At 44.1% G+C, this 17,132-nt stretch overlaps 1 protein-coding gene across 1 annotated transcript in view; it reads left to right on the forward strand.

Annotated features, from left to right (window-relative positions):
• Positions 1–16,118, forward strand: part of tspoap1 (TSPO associated protein 1) — a 60,604-nt gene extending 44,486 nt beyond the window's left edge. The window contains 14 exon segments of the mRNA XM_083987128.1: positions 1,150–1,301; positions 1,774–2,238; positions 2,343–2,735; positions 3,855–4,007; positions 4,269–5,084; positions 6,320–6,419; positions 7,935–8,077; positions 8,205–8,373; positions 9,170–9,238; positions 9,933–9,980; positions 10,734–10,876; positions 10,998–11,069; positions 11,641–11,760; positions 12,298–16,118. Of these exon segments, the coding sequence (XP_083843254.1) occupies positions 1,150–1,301; positions 1,774–2,238; positions 2,343–2,735; positions 3,855–4,007; positions 4,269–5,084; positions 6,320–6,419; positions 7,935–8,077; positions 8,205–8,373; positions 9,170–9,238; positions 9,933–9,980; positions 10,734–10,876; positions 10,998–11,069; positions 11,641–11,760; positions 12,298–12,645 (3,191 nt within the window). The 3' untranslated portion in view covers positions 12,646–16,118.
• The last annotated feature ends 1,014 nt before the right edge of the window (positions 16,119–17,132 follow it).

The following is a 17,132-nucleotide window of genomic DNA, read 5'->3' on the forward strand; positions in this document are numbered from 1 at the left end:
AAGATTTTCTTTTCTGAATGATGATTGCATCCTGATGCTGTAGCTCTGTAAAAATGGTTGATGCCATTAGATTTTGAGATTTATCCACACAGCACATCCGTATGGAAATTTGACAGTACATTATTGGTATAAGATTTGTAATTTAAACATATTTAGTACATAACATCCATGTTCAATATTGCAAACATCAATCTTTAGCATAGAAAATATATATTATCTGTGTGTGTGTGTGTGTCTGTGTGTGCGTGCATGTGTGTGTGTATCCTGTGCAGAAGTTTACAAAACCTTTGTGTAGACAGCTAGAGAGCTATCACTGATTGTTGTTCAGGCAGTCACATTCATAAGTTAATATCATGGGCTTGCCCGGTAGGTGAGCGTTCCTATAGCTTCTCCCAGACAGAGCATTTACCAGAGCCAAATGTTAACCCAATGTGTTGTATCTCTGAGTACAAATGAGAATGTCTTATATTCAGTAGTGATTTATTGTCTACCTCCTACACAAGGTCATAAGTTTAATTATGAGAGCTGCTGTTGTGAGCTATGCAGAATCACATTTCCTTCATTAAATAACCAAAGCACATTGTGCAATCACATATCTGATCTGCACCTACACCCTGTAGTTTGAGAACACGTTGTACATGTATTAATATAGAGACAGGCTTTTATGTGGGGGAGGTGAATGTGAGGTTCTGATATTTCGATTAAAACTGTGTCATCAATGTTTTTTAATTGAGTTTTCGGTCCTGAACATCATTTGATGTCAGGTTGTGGTACCATAATGCCATTCTGCTCTTTCCAGCTAACAGTATTTTATTTTTCATGTAGGCCTGTAGGATGCATATTTCTGATCAGTGTCATAGCAGATGTACATTGTATTTCATTGTAAGTGACCATTCAAATTTGCTTAAGTTTCATGCCCACACTCTGGGAACCCAGGTATATGGTTTCAAAATTTCTTGCTGTCCCTGTAGAGTGTAGAGGCAACTTTCTTGGTGAAATCATGTTCCCTTTGTGATGATTATTTCTTATCCCAAGCAATGCATTTTCAATAGTTGTGAGCTATTCTCTTGACCATGTAAATACATATAATAATAATGCCACCCCACCGTTTGCTTGCCACTGGCTGCGGTGTGATGCTTTTCCCTGCAGGTCCCCCTGATGCTCCTCTGGACGTTCAGCTGGAGCACGGCCCCTCTCCGGGCATCGCCCTCATCAGCTGGCTGCCAGTCACTATAGATGCTGCTGGGACCTCCAATGGAGTCCGTGTCACTGGATACACTATATATGCTGACAAGAAAAAGGTAAGAAGGGTTTTTTTTGTTGAAAATTAGTTACAGCCAAACAATTTCCTTTTTTAATATGATTAGACTAGATTGAACTTTATTCATCCCTAAGGAAATTCTTATGGCAGGTTGCTCCAAAAGGAAATGTGCAAAGGAAATAAATAACATACAAAGAGGAAAAATGTGATAAAATATATCCTACAATGTCTAAAGCAATAAAAATATACTAGTTGCACTAGTGCAAAAGGATCAGCCTGAAGACAATTTAAATACAACACATAATTTAAATACACTACAATACAAGTTTTTTTATTATCATTGGGCTTGGAGTCTGTAAATAAAGCATCTTAATATTAGTGCAAGAAGAACGATCTAAACATGATTTAAAAAATGAGGTTATTGTTTTTGCACGGTTATTTTGCATTTGCAATTGTTGATGCCAGGTTTTACAATGTCATTGTGACATGTGCTTGTCGTCCTACCATCCAAGGTGCTGGAGGTGTCGTCCCCAACAGCGGGCAGTGCCCTGCTGGGCCCCTCTCAGATCCAGTCCCTGCAGGCAGCTCAGGAGCTCACTGTCCGTACCATGTCCGCCCACGGGGAGTCCTGTGACTCTTTGCCTGTCAATGTGCCCTCCAAGCTGCCCGCCATCATGGCCGGACCAGCTATCACCGCCCCAGTTGTGCCAGCCCCGCTCCCCTGCAGCCCAGTAGGTCCCAGTAGTATGCCATCACCGCCGTCCTACATAAACTCTGCTGCCAAAGCCTCCATGCTGCCCAGCACTTTGCCATCAGACACACACAACAGTGGCCTCACAGTGGAGGCTGCTGCCAACCCTCCTCATGCTCTCCACTCAGAAGGTCTTCTCTCAGCTGCCTCGTACGCGAAGGCCTGGGCCGACCCCTCGTCTGCTGCTGCCTTGGCTGTGTGTGAGGCCCCCACCATTATTCCAATGGTAAGTATTCTCCTATATGTGAGCCTGCAGCGTATTTATTTTCTTTATTTTTTATTTTTCTAGGAGAAACTTTTGTCATTTCACTGACTCTTTCTCATCCTCAGGTTAATGTGACATCCCCCACCACTTCAGCACCTCAACCATCTCCAGTAGCAGAACCAACACCTGCATATTCACCAGTGCCAGCAGCAGCAGCAGCAATAATGTTGGAGCAGCGCAGAGATGCTGACAGCCCCGGAGCAATACGTCCTTTCCCATGCATTACAGAGTTCATCGAGGACCCCAGTGCCAAGCTCGGGATCCCTGAGCGCATCCCCACCCCACCCAAAGCCCCGATCGCAGAACTCCTTAACCCTCAGGACACCAACCTCCACCGCCCGCCCATCATGTCACCGCTGGAGTCAGAGGTGGAGGAGGAGCAGGAGAATACCCGCCTGGTGTCCATCGAAGAGTTCTTGAGACAGGACCAGGAACCGGCGTACGGCAGGAGGCAGCAGGTCAGCTCTGATGTCCATGATTTGTTCTTTCAAATACTCAAGTTTTGTTTTTTTAAGCACAACCCTGTCCTCACACCACTGATTAAGTCCATTCAAATCAGTGGTTGTCCTTTACTGTAAATTATACCGTCTTAGTTGATAAGTATGGGCTGTTCTTAATGCAGCCTGTCACTTTATTCTAGTAAAATAAACAGATATTGTATTTATAGCATGTAAATATTTCATATTGATGTTTTGATATTTTGCTCATATATTATGGAAGTTATGTGATGTGCATGTGAGTGCTGTTCCTCAAAAGCTGGTGTGTGGAATCCTGCATCTCTAATCATTTCTACAGTACAGCTTTGTACATTTTTACTTTAACGTGTACATTTAAAGGGATAGTTCAACATTCTGGCAAATTGGCCCATTGCCATAATCCCTATAGCCATAGCAGTTGGTTCGTTGCCTTTAATTGTCGGTGCAAGCTATTTTTAGAACGGCGGAGCAGAGCCGCGAGTTGCTCAGAGCTATGCTACGGAGGCTAATGGGATTTCTTGATTTCCCTCATCAAACACATCAAATACACAATCCAACAACTCCAAAACGCTCTGGTGGACAAGTTGGGACCTGCACAATCGCCACGCTATGAGATAATAACAGGACGTTATGTTACAAGACGGAGTTGTTTTCGATTTAAATTCATGCGCGTTCCCCTCGGGGGCAGTTTTTCAGCAAGCAGTCTCTGCATTTGCCTCGAAAATAAAATAACTCGTAACGTTCGGTTTTTATCTCATAGTGTGGTCAATGTGCAGGTCACAACTTGTCCACCAGAGCGTTTTGGAGTTGTTGGATTGTGTATTTGATGAGGGAAACCAAGAAATCCCATTAGCCTCCATAGCGTAGCTCTGAGCAGCTCGCGGCCGATCTAAAAATAGCTTGCACCGACAAATAAAGGTAATGAACCTACTGCTAATACTATAGGGACTATGACAATGGGCCAATTTGCTAAAATGTTGAACTATCCCTTTAAATCTGTGATATTGTTGAGCTTTCATATTTAATTTTTGCTCAATCAACCACACCAGTGACAAATGAAATAACAGCCTAACCCTAAAATGATGCTGTTCTCTGTAACAGAGTTATGGCAGAGGAAATGTGGAGCCTCCCAGTGACTACCATGCAGACAACAGCCGGTCAGACCTGTCTGACATCCTGGAGGAGGAGGAGGAGGACTATTCTGACCACCTCGGAGCGCCACAGGCCAGGGGATACACAGTTGGAGCCGGCAGGGTAAGAGAAGAAGTTGCTCTATGTATTCTGCCTTTTGAATGAAATGCACATCTTTCAGTTGCACACTTTTCCCATTTTGTGGCCTCGTTTCTTCTGTCCTGTTGCTAACAGTGTTTGATTTTTCTTCTTTCTTTTCTCTTTCCTTTGCCGGGTTTTCATCTGTTTTGTCTGCACACCTCTTATCTTTTACTGAACAATCTGATATTCCATCCCACCTTCACCAACCCACTCTCGCTTGCCTTTGACCTGTGGTCTGTGTAGTCGCGCAAGTTGGACACTCCAGACAGTGATGAGGATGTCCTTGAGAGGATCCTTAAGTTGCCCCCTCAGGTCCACCACAACAAGCACCTGTTCAGCATCCCTGAGCTGACAGAAGAAGAAGACAGCAGTCAAGAAGAGTCGTTTAACCACCGCGGTCAGCCTCGGCCGAGACAGGGCCACCATTACCCCAGAGATGCAGAATACCTCCATCATGTCCCCCAGCACCACCAGCATCATCCCAACCCACACCCCCACGCCCCCCCTCACCATCACCACTACAACAGGGATCCCAGATCTCTAACCAAAGAGCCTTTACCCAGACACGGACCCTCGCAGGTCAAGCCTAAGACGCAGCACCGGGTGCACTACGCAGACACGGTGGACACCATCAGTTACCCTGAAGACGACATGAGTCTGTATGAGGGTCCCGTCAGCAGGCGAGTCTCCGCCCGCTGTGCTCCCATGCAGACCCCCAACAGCAAAGAGAGAGTACTGCTCAAGGGGCTAGGGGACCGCCTTAGGAGGGAGGCCATGCTGAGGAGTCAGATGGCTGTCGCTACGGCAGCCAACGTCAGCTATGGCCCTGCCCCGCCAAGACCCTACCCGGTCAGCAAAACAGTACGGACTCTGCGGTCGCCCGCCGGTCGCGAGGTGGAGATCGACGTGGAGTACGGCACCGATGATAACGAGGAGCCTGTGGAGTACGGCCCCGGGGAGGTGGTGGTGGAGCAGATCAGCTCTGAGTGGTGGGTGGAGGGGGCTCAGATGGAGCACTGCAGGCCTCCTCATCGCCGGGGGCTGAAGGCCGACCCACTGGTAAACGTCTCAGTAGGACAGACACGATGGATGTGTTCTCCCGGCTCTCTCCTCTCCCCTGTAGCAGTGTGGATCTAACCTTTCTAACAACTTCTCCATCATCATCACTGCAGTGGACAGAGGGAGATCAGGGATCCTTGTTTTACTAAAGCAAGCATCCTGTAGTATATGACTAAATAATGGCATGTCGGTGAAGTGTGGCCAGACAGTGTCTGCCAAATAGTTAAAGGGATAATTCAACATTTCGGCAAATTGGTCCATTGCCATAATCGCTATAGTCTTAGAAGTAGGTTTGTTACCTTTAATGTCGGTGCAAGCTATTTTTAGAACGGATTTCTTGGTTTCCCTCATCACGCAGTTGTTTTCGAGGTAAATTCATGCAAAACCGCTGATGCACATTGCCTTCAGGGGCAGTTTTTCGGCAAGCAGTCTCTGCATTTGCCTCAAAAACAACTTGGTCTGGTAACATTCCGTTATTATCTCATAGTGTGGTGAATGTGTAGGTCACAACTTGTCCACCAGAGCGTTTTGGAGTTGTTGGTTTCCCTCATCAAACTCATCAAATACACAATCCAAGAAATCCCATTTGCCTCCGTAGCGTAGCTCTGAGCAGCTCACGGCTCTGCTCCGCCGTTCTAAAAATAGCTTGCACCGACAAATAAAGGTAACAAACCTACTGCTATGAGTATAGGGATTATGGCAATGGGCCAATTTGCCAGAATGTTGAACTATCCCTTTAAACATTACCATCTGGGTCCAGCCTCTGATGTTTATAATTCAGCTCCAGATAAAGTAACTAAATCCGTTCTCCCTCTGTCTGACTGCTGGTGTCACATCGTCCTGCACCTCAGATCAGCTCTGATCCCAAACTAGTCGGTGCTGCCTTGTCCTGCATTAGCTCTCAGTGGATGTGCTTCAGTGTGTGACAACTCAGACTCCTGCAGTGCAAAAAAGGAACATGCTAATGTTGAAACAGCAGAATGTTGGAAACCCGGGGGTTTTTGTATTTGATGAAGTTTCAGTCTCTCTTGCAATAAGTAAGCACTTAGTTGATTATCAATATGTGAACAGCACAGCACAGATTATGAAGTATTGATTGGAAAAATGAACAACTACAGTTGCTGATCATTTTTCCTGAATCCCTGTGGTGTCCCCTCATCCTCCCCAGCAGTCTTTGCATTTCTGTGTTCGACATTTTCTCTTATGGGCCTGTTTTCTTTCTGTCTGTTGAGCAGGAGTCCGGCCAAATCCCTCCAGCTGAGGCGGGTCCATCGTGGGGAGGCCAGGCTGAGCTCTCTTCTAAACCAGCGAGCTTGCAAGCCAGGCAACTCAAAGGTCAGAGACTCTTTCCTCTTTTGTCTTCCTGTTTCTTGTTGGTTTCCCTCTCTTAAGTCAATTAAACAGTGGAAATGTACGAGGCAAGCAACGCTCACATACGTACACCTGTGCTTTCTGTTGGCAAGCCTCCCCCTCTCTCACATGATGGCAGTCAGATTAGCACCTTGTGTAGGGGGAGGGAGGGAGAGAGAGAGGGAGGGAGGGAGGGTGGGGAGGAGAGGACGAGGCGCTGTAGCTGCTGTGGAGAAGTCGGAGAGAGCCTGCTAAGCTGAGAACCGGCTTAACCCAAAGTGGCTTGTCATGACAGGAGGAAGTGACAGACATTAAAATAGTAACCTCGATTAGCAAGCAAAGACAGAGACTACAGACACGAGCCCCTCTCTTTACTTTCCTCCTTTCTTATCATCTCTCTGTCACCTCTTCTCCTTTCACTCATCTTGATAACACAAGACTACACACATATTTAATAATCCTCTATGTTATGTACAGTGGACTACACACACACAAATGCATATGTACACGTGCGCATAAATAGAGGAAGAGAGCGAGCAGGGAGAAGTTCTGTCCTAATCTACAAGAGAATCGTGAGGATGTGAAAGTGAGCGAGTTGTCTGCCCGTGACTCTTGCCACAGATGGGCTGATTCTCCATAATGAGATAGAGGACACGTCTCTTCAGCGCAGCTTAAAGTCTCACTACAGCTCTTCAAATTTGTCTGAGTGTCAAACAGGCTACAGTTGTAATGTCTTTAGCCGCACTGGTGGCGTGCCTCACGTACGCTCCTCTGTAGGCGCCCACAAGCCAAATGCAAAGATTGCTTTGCAGCAGCTGTGACACAGGCTTTATTAAAGGCACCTTCAACAATATTGGTCTGGTTTTTAATGTTTGCTCGTGGCGGTGTTTTAGGTCACAGAGTGGGTCACACTGTTTCCCCTGCTGCTTGGTTGCTGCAGATCATGAACGAGTGCACGTTTGTCAAACGGCTCACACAGCTTAGGATCAGTGGTTTAGCTTGATTACCTCTTTTAAGGACATGCCTGTGCTGGGCGAATACTGTTCATAGCAGCGCTACAGTTGGTGGGCGGTGGGGGAGGTGCAAGCTGGTTGTACTTTTTGCAGAACTCGTTGCAAACCCTGCACGGCTTCTTTTGCAAAGGGTCTGTTGAAAGTCATACTGTATTGCACTGAAATCATATGGAACAAATAAAATGAACATGTAAGTACACAACAAAGCATAAACACCACCCACAAGTACAGGAAATAAATCAGAATGAATCAGAGCTGCAACTAGCAACTATTTTCATCATCAGTTGAAGCACACAACATTTATTTAAAGAAATAATGAGACTACTGGTTTTTTATAGAGGTCATGATATAATCAGTTCTCTCAATGTTACAGTTCTCTAATCAAAAGAAATATGTGGGAATACTCAGGACTGAGCCAGTTGAACACCGAAGGCGTCTAATTACCTCAATCCTGTTTGTTTGTTTGTGTGTATGTGTGTAACTGCAGGTGGTGTTGATCCACCAAAGATAAAGGGAGACAGTGACATACGCATCTTCGTGGCCCTCTTCCCGTACGATCCTGCCATCATGTCGCCCAATCCTGACGCTGCTGAGGAGGAGCTGCCCTTCACCGAGGGACAGATCATCAAAGTATGTCCTTCACTGCTCAGACACACTGAATGAAACCTCGATAAGCTCACATGAAGACAACAGTCTGAATAAGTTCAACTTGCATACTGCAGAGAATGTGTGAAATGTTCCCGTCTCTTTTCCTCAGGTTTACGGAGATAAAGACGCAGACGGGTTCTACCAGGGGGAGTCCGGTGGTCGACTGGGCTACGTGCCGTGTAACATGGTGTCTGAGATCCAGGTGGAGGACGAGGAGACCCGGCAGCAGCTCCTGCTGCAGGGCTTCTTGTCCACAGCGGCCTCCATGGAGAAGATCGGTACGTGACGCCCGTTGTTCTGTCTGATTATCGTGTTTGTTGTTGAATAATAAATGTTTTCTGTTGCCCTTGAAAATGAGTATATTTGGACATTCTTTACCATGCTGCAGATGCAAATTTTTAATGTCTTACTCATAATATCACCGCTGTTCATGTTCAAGTGAGAAGTGAAAATAGCAGCACAAGTGGAGCAGGACTGGACCCACTGTGAAATTTTTGCCTCAAGTACGGTGAAAAAGGAAAAAAGGAGGTGAAGTAGATGCTCCCTCTTGTCTGTGACCTTATGACCCACCAAGAGGCTCAAACACAGGTCTCAGATCAGACTTGATTGAAGCTGAACTAATTAAAATGGAACCAAAAGTGTTAACCATGTCATAGTTTTGTATGTTCACTGTGTTTCTATTAAGAGAATGAAAACCATCTACATATGTTCAGTCACTGGCTGTGTTTTCATGCTGGTGTCTAAAGTATAAAATTAAAGTCAGTGTGTGTCTGTGGTGAGTGCTAAATCAGCCGCCCAGCCAAATTCAAGCAGACACTTTGCTTCTGTTTCCTGCTCTCGACCCCGGAGCAGTGTTTTGCAGATGGTTTAACCTTTTCACTTCCACTTGTTCTCACTGCTGTGTCTGCTGCTCACTGGTTGTCATTTTTAAATTGCTCCTCACTTGGCTCTTCATTGTCTACTTTGTCTGGTCTGCTTCTCTCAAATTACACTTGTGTTTCTTTTTGGTGTCATTTTTATTTTTTTTATTTTATTTTATTTTTGTTTGGTTTTCCTTTCTAAAACTCCATTAAGGCACTCGCACACATGCACAGCTTCCACGTCGCCCCGTTCCACCGCCGAAACCGAGACGATCCAAGAAAGGTGTGTCTCGCTGCAGATTGCGGCTCCCCACCTTCCTCCTTTCTTCTTCTCTCTGGTTTTCTGGTTTGCTTCTCCTCTCTGTCTCCTTCTCTTTAGCTTTTGCTCTTTCAGTTGCTGCTTTTCACTCAGCGCAGAGTGGAGGATTTGTAGGTCAGCTCAGCTGCAGTAGTCAGGAAATCAGCTTTCTCAGCATTATGCTCAAGTAACAGCAGTAGAACAGCTTCACAGTAATAAAAGCTTAGAGTTGCACCCACTGTCTCGGTGGTGATAGTTTATCCATTCAGAGTAACCTCGTCTTCCCGCAGGTTAACTTTGCAACTTTTATAACACAACAGTTCACTACTGTTAAAATGCACACACACGAGTACTGAGTCACTCTGGTCAGTTTCCATTGGAGCTTCATGTAATGCACTGCAGACACGGCAGCAGAACGTGGCCCTGTGTTGCTTCTTCAATGATAATCTCACAGAAAGTCATTGAGCCGCTGTTCTGCTCCTCTGTTTCAAATGCATTACATGATCAGCTAAACCTAAGAGGCCCTTGTTGAAGCATCCATCTCCTCTGATCTCCATCTGTGACTTTACGTACTCTGGTGTGATGCCTGTAACTTTCTGACTGAGGTTGTAATTTGAATTACTAACGTTTTTTTTTGCGATTGTGCTCATGCTCTTGTCCCTCACCTCATCTCTTCCAGTTGAGTCTGCAGCACTCTGGGAGGAGAGCGTAGACTCCTCCAGTCAAGGTTTGTGGTTAACCCTTTGACCTTCTGCCTCTCTGTTTGTTCCTGCATGATCAACATCCACCGGAGGCCAGCATGTGTCGACTTGATATTTTATGTATGAAAGTGCCATGTATTAACGTGACCTCTTATTACTGGGTAGGACCATGAGGACTGTAACACCTGGACTCACCTTCATCTACCCCCACTAGCAACTGTTTGATCAGTTTGAGTTGTACTGAAGAGTTTGGACCTTTTTTAAAGACCTTAAATAACAAAAGAAAAATATATGAAACATTCACCTTCGTCAGAAATTAAAATAAAGGGAAAACAGTAGAATGGCAGAATCATATCTTCTGGTCAAGCTCTTCATTAACCCTCAGCTCTAGATGTCAAACAGTCTCTTCTCCTAACTCCTGTTTTCATTTCACAGCTCAAGTTGCATCATGTAATCATCAAACTATTCCATTTGTCTTCATCTTCATCCTCACTAAACAGTTTAAAAAAGATTTCGGTTCACTTTTAAAAGCAGCAGCAGCTCAGCTCGAGCTGCTTTAAGGGAAACACAGGAGCCTGCTCCCTCTGCTAACCTGCTCTTGTCTTTATTTTCATGTGTTTGAATGCAGTGCTGTGACTTTTCCTCAGCTTAGCATGACGCTGAGTCGGACGTGCTGAAACAATGAGCCGCATGCTGATGAGCCGATTGGGACTGCAGAGACGTCTCACACCTCTAACCATCCAGCTGAATTGTTTCGCCCTTCTCTGTTCGACTGACAGATCCCAGCCAGGCGGCAGCAGCAGCTGCGCCGCCGCCGCCGCCCATGTCGGCGTCTGCGGGAAACCTGGCGCCTGGAGCTCGCAGGATGGTCGCCATCTTTGATTATGACCCCAGAGAGAGCTCCCCCAACACTGACATAGAGGTCAGCCTCATGCATCATTAGTGTTTGGTCCAGGGGAACATAATATACTGTATGTGTGGTGGTAGTTGTAGTTGATTATTATCTCATCATTATCCATCTGGTTTGTTCTGGTTGTGTCCAGGCTGAGCTGACCTTCAGTGCAGGAGACATCATACACGTGTTTGGAGACATGGACGAAGACGGCTTCTTCTACGTAAGTGTCACCACGGTCTCAGTAAAAGTCCAGTTATTTATTTGCACGTCATTGTTGAATCTAATGAAAAAATAAAACAAAATAAAATCCTGTGACAAGACAATTGATTCCTCCATCACAGCAAAACAAGATTACAGAATCAGCTGAATGAACACATAAACACATAAACACATAAATTTGATTATAGAGGTGACTTTTCAAAGTATATGCAGTGTATATACATACCGGTATCTAAATAATCTGTACTGTGTGTACTACTTATAAACATAGGTATTAATATGAGTAATGCGTGCAATATGATGCAGTTTTTAAAATATACATGAAACCAAGAAAATAAAAATACCAATCAAAAATGTACAAAACAAATATGTAAATACAATTATTAAATAATGTAATGAGAAAAATCAATTAAAACAGCTTCAAACTGCAGGTGAAAGGTTAGAGATTAAGAATCTAATATGACCAAAAGGTACCAACAAATTCATTTCTCAAGTGTTTTGTAGTGAGTTCCTGGTGATTTAGTTGAACTGCAGCCTTGTCTTTGTATCGACGCCTCTGTTGTTTCTTGCAGGGAGACTTGAATGGACACAGAGGTTTAGTTCCCTCCAACTTCCTGCAGGCGTTCCCGGAGGAAGCTCCACCAGAACCCGTCCCTGCTCCGCCTGCACCAGAACCCAAGAAGGAATCACAGGTAGCTCCGCCTTTCTGTTTGTGTAATACCCTGATCTGCCCTCACATACATTATGTGTCATGTTCACAAATCACTGACATATGTGAGCTTCTTTTCTATTTTATTTTATTTTATTTTATTTTATATTTCATCACATGTATCTGCATGCTGCTGTTTTCTGTTCTGTCTCTTTAACTCTGTCCTGTCACCTCTCTGCTGCCCCTCTGTTTCCTGCATGACCCTGTGCAGAAGCAGAAACGAACTGTTCACTTTGAAACTTGATCGTAAGTGTTTTCAGTCAGAGCTGTAGCCACGCAGTGATCCACACTAGAGTCCTCTGTTCCCCCCTGTTGATGTCCAAGTCCACCTTTACCTGTAGATCCACACTGCTCCTTTGGATAAGACCCTACACCTGCCTCTGGATTTAGCTATTTGAGCCTCCTCCTTTGTGTGTGTTCTGTCTTAGTGTTTCCCCTTTTTTTGTCTGAGGATTTTGAACATTAGATATTGTTGAATAAAATTGGACTGCAATAAAATTGATTAATTTTTCTCCCAAAGGATGCTGGGACGTCGTCTGCAGAGCCACAACACCCCCAGCGCTCAACAACGGAGGAATCTTTGCAGGTCCAGCCCCAGACAAGCCCTTCTCCTCCTCCTGACCCAGCACAGCACACAGATCTGCCGCCCACACAGGCCGCCACTGCAAGCCCCACGTCAGACCGGGACCCCACCACAGGTCCGGCTGTCTCTCCAGTTGCAATGGAGGCCTGTGTCTCCCCGTCAGCCCCGCTGCTGGCAGACAGCCCCACAAAGACAGACTCCTCCCCACAAGGCAAGAAGAAGAAAGGTTTTTTCTCCAAAGGCAAGAAACTGTTCAAAAAGCTGGGATCCAGCAAGAAAGAATGAGTCAGGACATCTGACTCAGGGTCTTCACGTCACATTGAAAGCACTTTCTCTGTCTTCACTCTTTGTCTCAGTTGGTAGCCGGTGCAGTTCGTGGCTCTCAGATCTAATACCTGTTGATTTAACTGTTAGTAATTATACATTTGCCTTAGAGCACTGCTTGACCAGCTGTTGAATATATATACTAGTCTTAAATATCAGCTTACAGCGTCACAGGAGCATGTAGAGGTGCATGTTGAAGTGTGCAAACACACTAATATATTCTCTGAACTCTAATTCTAATTATCTAAACCTTCACAGATTTCCACTCATTAGAGGCTTCGATGCTTGATGTAAAACAGTGAATCAGGTTTATCTAGAACAGTCTGATAGAATTTGATGCTGAACAGCAGCTCCAGACTTCAGCCCAATTCAGATACAGCTAATTGAATATTAGCTTTAATGCTCGTGTACTGGTGCCACTTTATTTATCTGAAGCAAACGAATAGAAGCTGCAGTCTATCTCTTCTGTGACTATAAAAAAAAAATGCACTATCCATCCTGAATGGATGTATTTTAAATATGTCTGCTAGTCCCTCATATGTGTTTCTTGTCTTTAAGAGTATTTATACAGTACTTTGTACAGAACATGTTATTTATTTGTATCAGACTCTTGCCCTCATCATCACCGCATTGCATGAAGGGACATCAGGGCAGGAGGCGAATCATACTGAGCTGTCAGAGACAGTGATGATCCACTTCGATATGTTTAGATTTTATTTGTGGTCACGACTGTTTGTTGGAGTGGGACATAGTGTTAAATGTAAAGAATGTATAGGGTTGCTCTTCTTTGGTGTGTGCGGCTGGGTGTGCGTGTGTGTATCGGTGTAGATGAAGCTGCCCAGTCCACTGGTGAGACTGAAAACAGACGATGCCTTTCTCAGACATTCACACAGGAACTCTCTATGTTTGTGACCACAGTCACAAATGGCCTAAATGTTGCATACTACATATTTTCAGTGTACGTGCGTGAGCGAGTGAGTGAGTCACAAAAGTGTGAACGTGTACGTGTGTATGTGTGTATGTGTGTGAGAGAGAGAGAGAAAAAGAGAGACCTGCAGTGTTTGCAAAAAGACATACTTTTAGATGATAGGTAGTCTGCTCTGTTAGATTAAAGAGCAGCTGCTAATGATCAATCAGTTCATCAACAAGTTCTGACATTTGAGAAGCGAAAATCCAACACATATTGGACAGTTTTGCAAAACAATTTTTATATAATAAAGACATGAAAGTAGTTATAGTGCATTAATTCTCCCTGGATATGTTTTTTTCTCCTCCAAGTTTGTGGCTCCACAGAAAACTGTCACTCCCACCCTCAGAGTAATAATCTGTGGGTGAGTGGACAGGGGAGACTGTGTTCAGGAACATACATTTATATTTAATCAGATATAGAAACATGGAAAAAGTTAAAAGATGTTGTGACAGTTTACAGTTTGTATATCTGGATGGTAGTGGGCCCCATCAGACAAAAACGGCCCCTTTCAGTCACCCACATGTTATGTCATGAACTATGACACAATAGGTTAAACCTCTGGATGAGTTGATTCACTGACTAATCGTTGAAGCGTCAGCTAATTTAGAGACGACTCTGGAGTGAAGCAGTATGTGTGTGTGTGTGATGCTAGAGTGAGCTAGTTAGCCAGTTAGCAGCCTGATGCTAAACACACAGCTTTGGATTCCCTCTGGTTTGAACACAGTGACAGTGTTTTTTTTATTATTATTCTGCATACACCAACTAACACTAACAACACATCATTTACAGTGAGCAGTTTTCAGTCAAGGCACTGGTGGTCTGCGGCGCTACCATACTGTGATTCTCTGCAATAAGTTGTTGTGTGTAATCTTTTCCTTTGCCTCCATGTTGGGATGAAGCGATGATGAAGCTTGTGGTGTGTGAACATCGGGGTCAGAGAGGCTAAGCAGCAGTGTCGTAACATCTTCATCAGCCCGTTGCAGCTTAGCGGTGATTCCTTTTATGTCTACACATTAGCATCCTGAAACTGTAGACTGTTAAGTTAAAGCTAAGTTTAAAAAAAAACAACCTTTAGCAATATATATAGCCCACGATGCACTGCAGTACTAGAACAACAATAGAGCAATGCAGTATCTTTTAGTGCTTTGTGACGGCTTCACTTCAAGGGAGATGATGTAGTGTAAATATTCAGTTTTGATGTGAATGTGTGGACCAGGCCTTAGTATTTACATGCAGTGATTGTTCACTCAGCCTGGTTTGGTTTGGGGTCTTCTCTCTGTGTCGACATAGGGCTGTTGGGTAACTTCTCAGGTTTTTACTTGTAGTTTCTTATTCATGCTGCTGAGCCACCTGTTGTGACTCCGGCTGTGGAAAAAAACTGCAAAATATGCCAAAATCTTGGGTGCTTTGCCTGTTATAGCGTGAAGCGAGGATCAGACCTGAGTTTCCCCCTCCCGTGCTGCTGATCCCCCCCACCCACACACACACACACACACACACGGGTTAGACGTTAGAGTCACACCTGATGACACAAGTTGGAGGCTGTGTGTGTGTGTGTGTTGTTTTGTTGTTGTTTTTTTTCTGTAATGTCATGAATGTTTTAATTGTTTGTCAGTGTTACATGACGGGAGCACGATGATGCCAAGAACAAAAAGGGTGTGCAGACTGACACAGACACTTTAGATGTGACAGAGCCGGGATAGAGGCAAGACTGAGGCTGTACTGTATGTTCTGTTTTTTTTTTTTTTTTTTAATGTTGTTCTCCTTTTATTTTTAAAGGGGAGGGGGGGTGGATGCTCAAAAGTTGCCGAAATGTACAGCGAATATTTGTACTAATCTTGTATTTGACGGCCTTTAATGCACAAGTATTTCTCTACCTGCTGTGTAGTGAGTAGGCGGCTCCACTGTTGACTGGATATAGGACCTAGACCCATATAGGTAGTGTTTTAGCTCAGCTGATCATATTTAGCCTTACAAGAAGACCTTGTTTTAGTCTTAATATGTTGTTTACAGGATGTTTATTGACTGCATGCATACCAATGTTATACCTATGTTCGGCCTTATTTATGTAACTGTCATATTTCTGTTTTTTAGGCTGATTGTCTACAATGTTTGAGTTGTAGATTGTCGATGCAGTGGAAAAGAAGCCGTAGGAGCTTTTCTGTATATAATGAACAGTGTTGGGACTTTGTGGTATATTTTCATACAGCACGGGAAACTTTTTCTTTTCTTTTCTTTTCTTTTTTTTTTCGTCTTTCCTGACCTGCATTCATTGTTTGAAACCAGTGGAAGATTGACCTTTTTATATATTACTGTTTTTATTATCCTTTTGGAAGCTCATGTGTAAATATGTTTTTGTTAATATTGTTTTTCAGTTTTTGTTTTGTTGTCGTTTTTTCTTTTTTCTTTTTCTTTTTGCATGTCCAGGCAGTGTGGATGGAGGAACGTTAACTAAAGATGTAGAACACAGAGGACTCGTTGACTTGAAATTGTGATGGTTTCTTTCAATATGGATCTTTTTACAGGAATAAAGTATGTATATTTTCACAGAAAACACAGAGTCAAAGACAAGATTTCCTTTTCATTTCCGTTTTTTTTTTTTTTTATTATTATACAACGTTACACAGTTTACACAACATCACAGGTTTTTATTGAGGACAGTTGAAACATAAAATGGAGGAAAGAGTTGCGAGCTCCTCTCTGCGCCACACACCGCCCATGTGAAGTGACTGCAACACTCTGGGCGATGTGTGGCCTTGCGAGACAAAGCAGCTTCCTCTTTTTGTGAGTTCCTGCGCGGGCGCCATGATGGCCTCTTCTCTCTCCCTGAAGCCAACAGTACACTCATCCATAAAGTAGGAAACACTACACTGTGGCAAGGAGTTTAGTAGTGCTTTCTACTTTATGGATGACTGCACTGTACATCCACCGCTCTTCTGTCGTCTTCTGTCTTTGTCCCCCAGTTCTTCTTCCTCTTCTTCTTCTCCTTCTGCACCTGTGACCGCGGCGTCTGCAGCTGCACACACCAACCCCCCACACCCAGACACACACCAGTGCACCAAACTGAAATCTCTCAGCCCAGTGCACACCCAGCATTCACACAGCCCTCGCTCTTTGTCAAACCAGAAAAGTCACACTTCCTGAATTGACTTGAAACATTTGCATGCACAGTTTTCAATACAACTTTTTTAAAAATTCAACTTAGGCCTGCAAAAAAAACTTGTACGAGACAAAAAATCTTTCTGGTGTTGTCCCTCAGCGTCCTTTTTTTGGAGGCAAATGTCAGAACTGAGCCACCAGAGGAAGCGCTATCTAGAGGACGCCATTTTGACAGGCATGAGTAAGCCTTTCTGTCTGAGCATGAAGTACAAGTCATCTCAAATAAATCCAAGAGAAACTGTTGGCAATGCAAAGGGTAAATTAGAGCAAATTCAAAGACAGAGTAGATACATGGAACAATAATATAATAATTTAAAAA

This window comes from Trachurus trachurus (assembly GCF_905171665.1).
Source record: "Trachurus trachurus genome assembly, chromosome: 14".
Classification (NCBI taxonomy): Eukaryota; Metazoa; Chordata; class Actinopteri; order Carangiformes; family Carangidae; genus Trachurus; species Trachurus trachurus.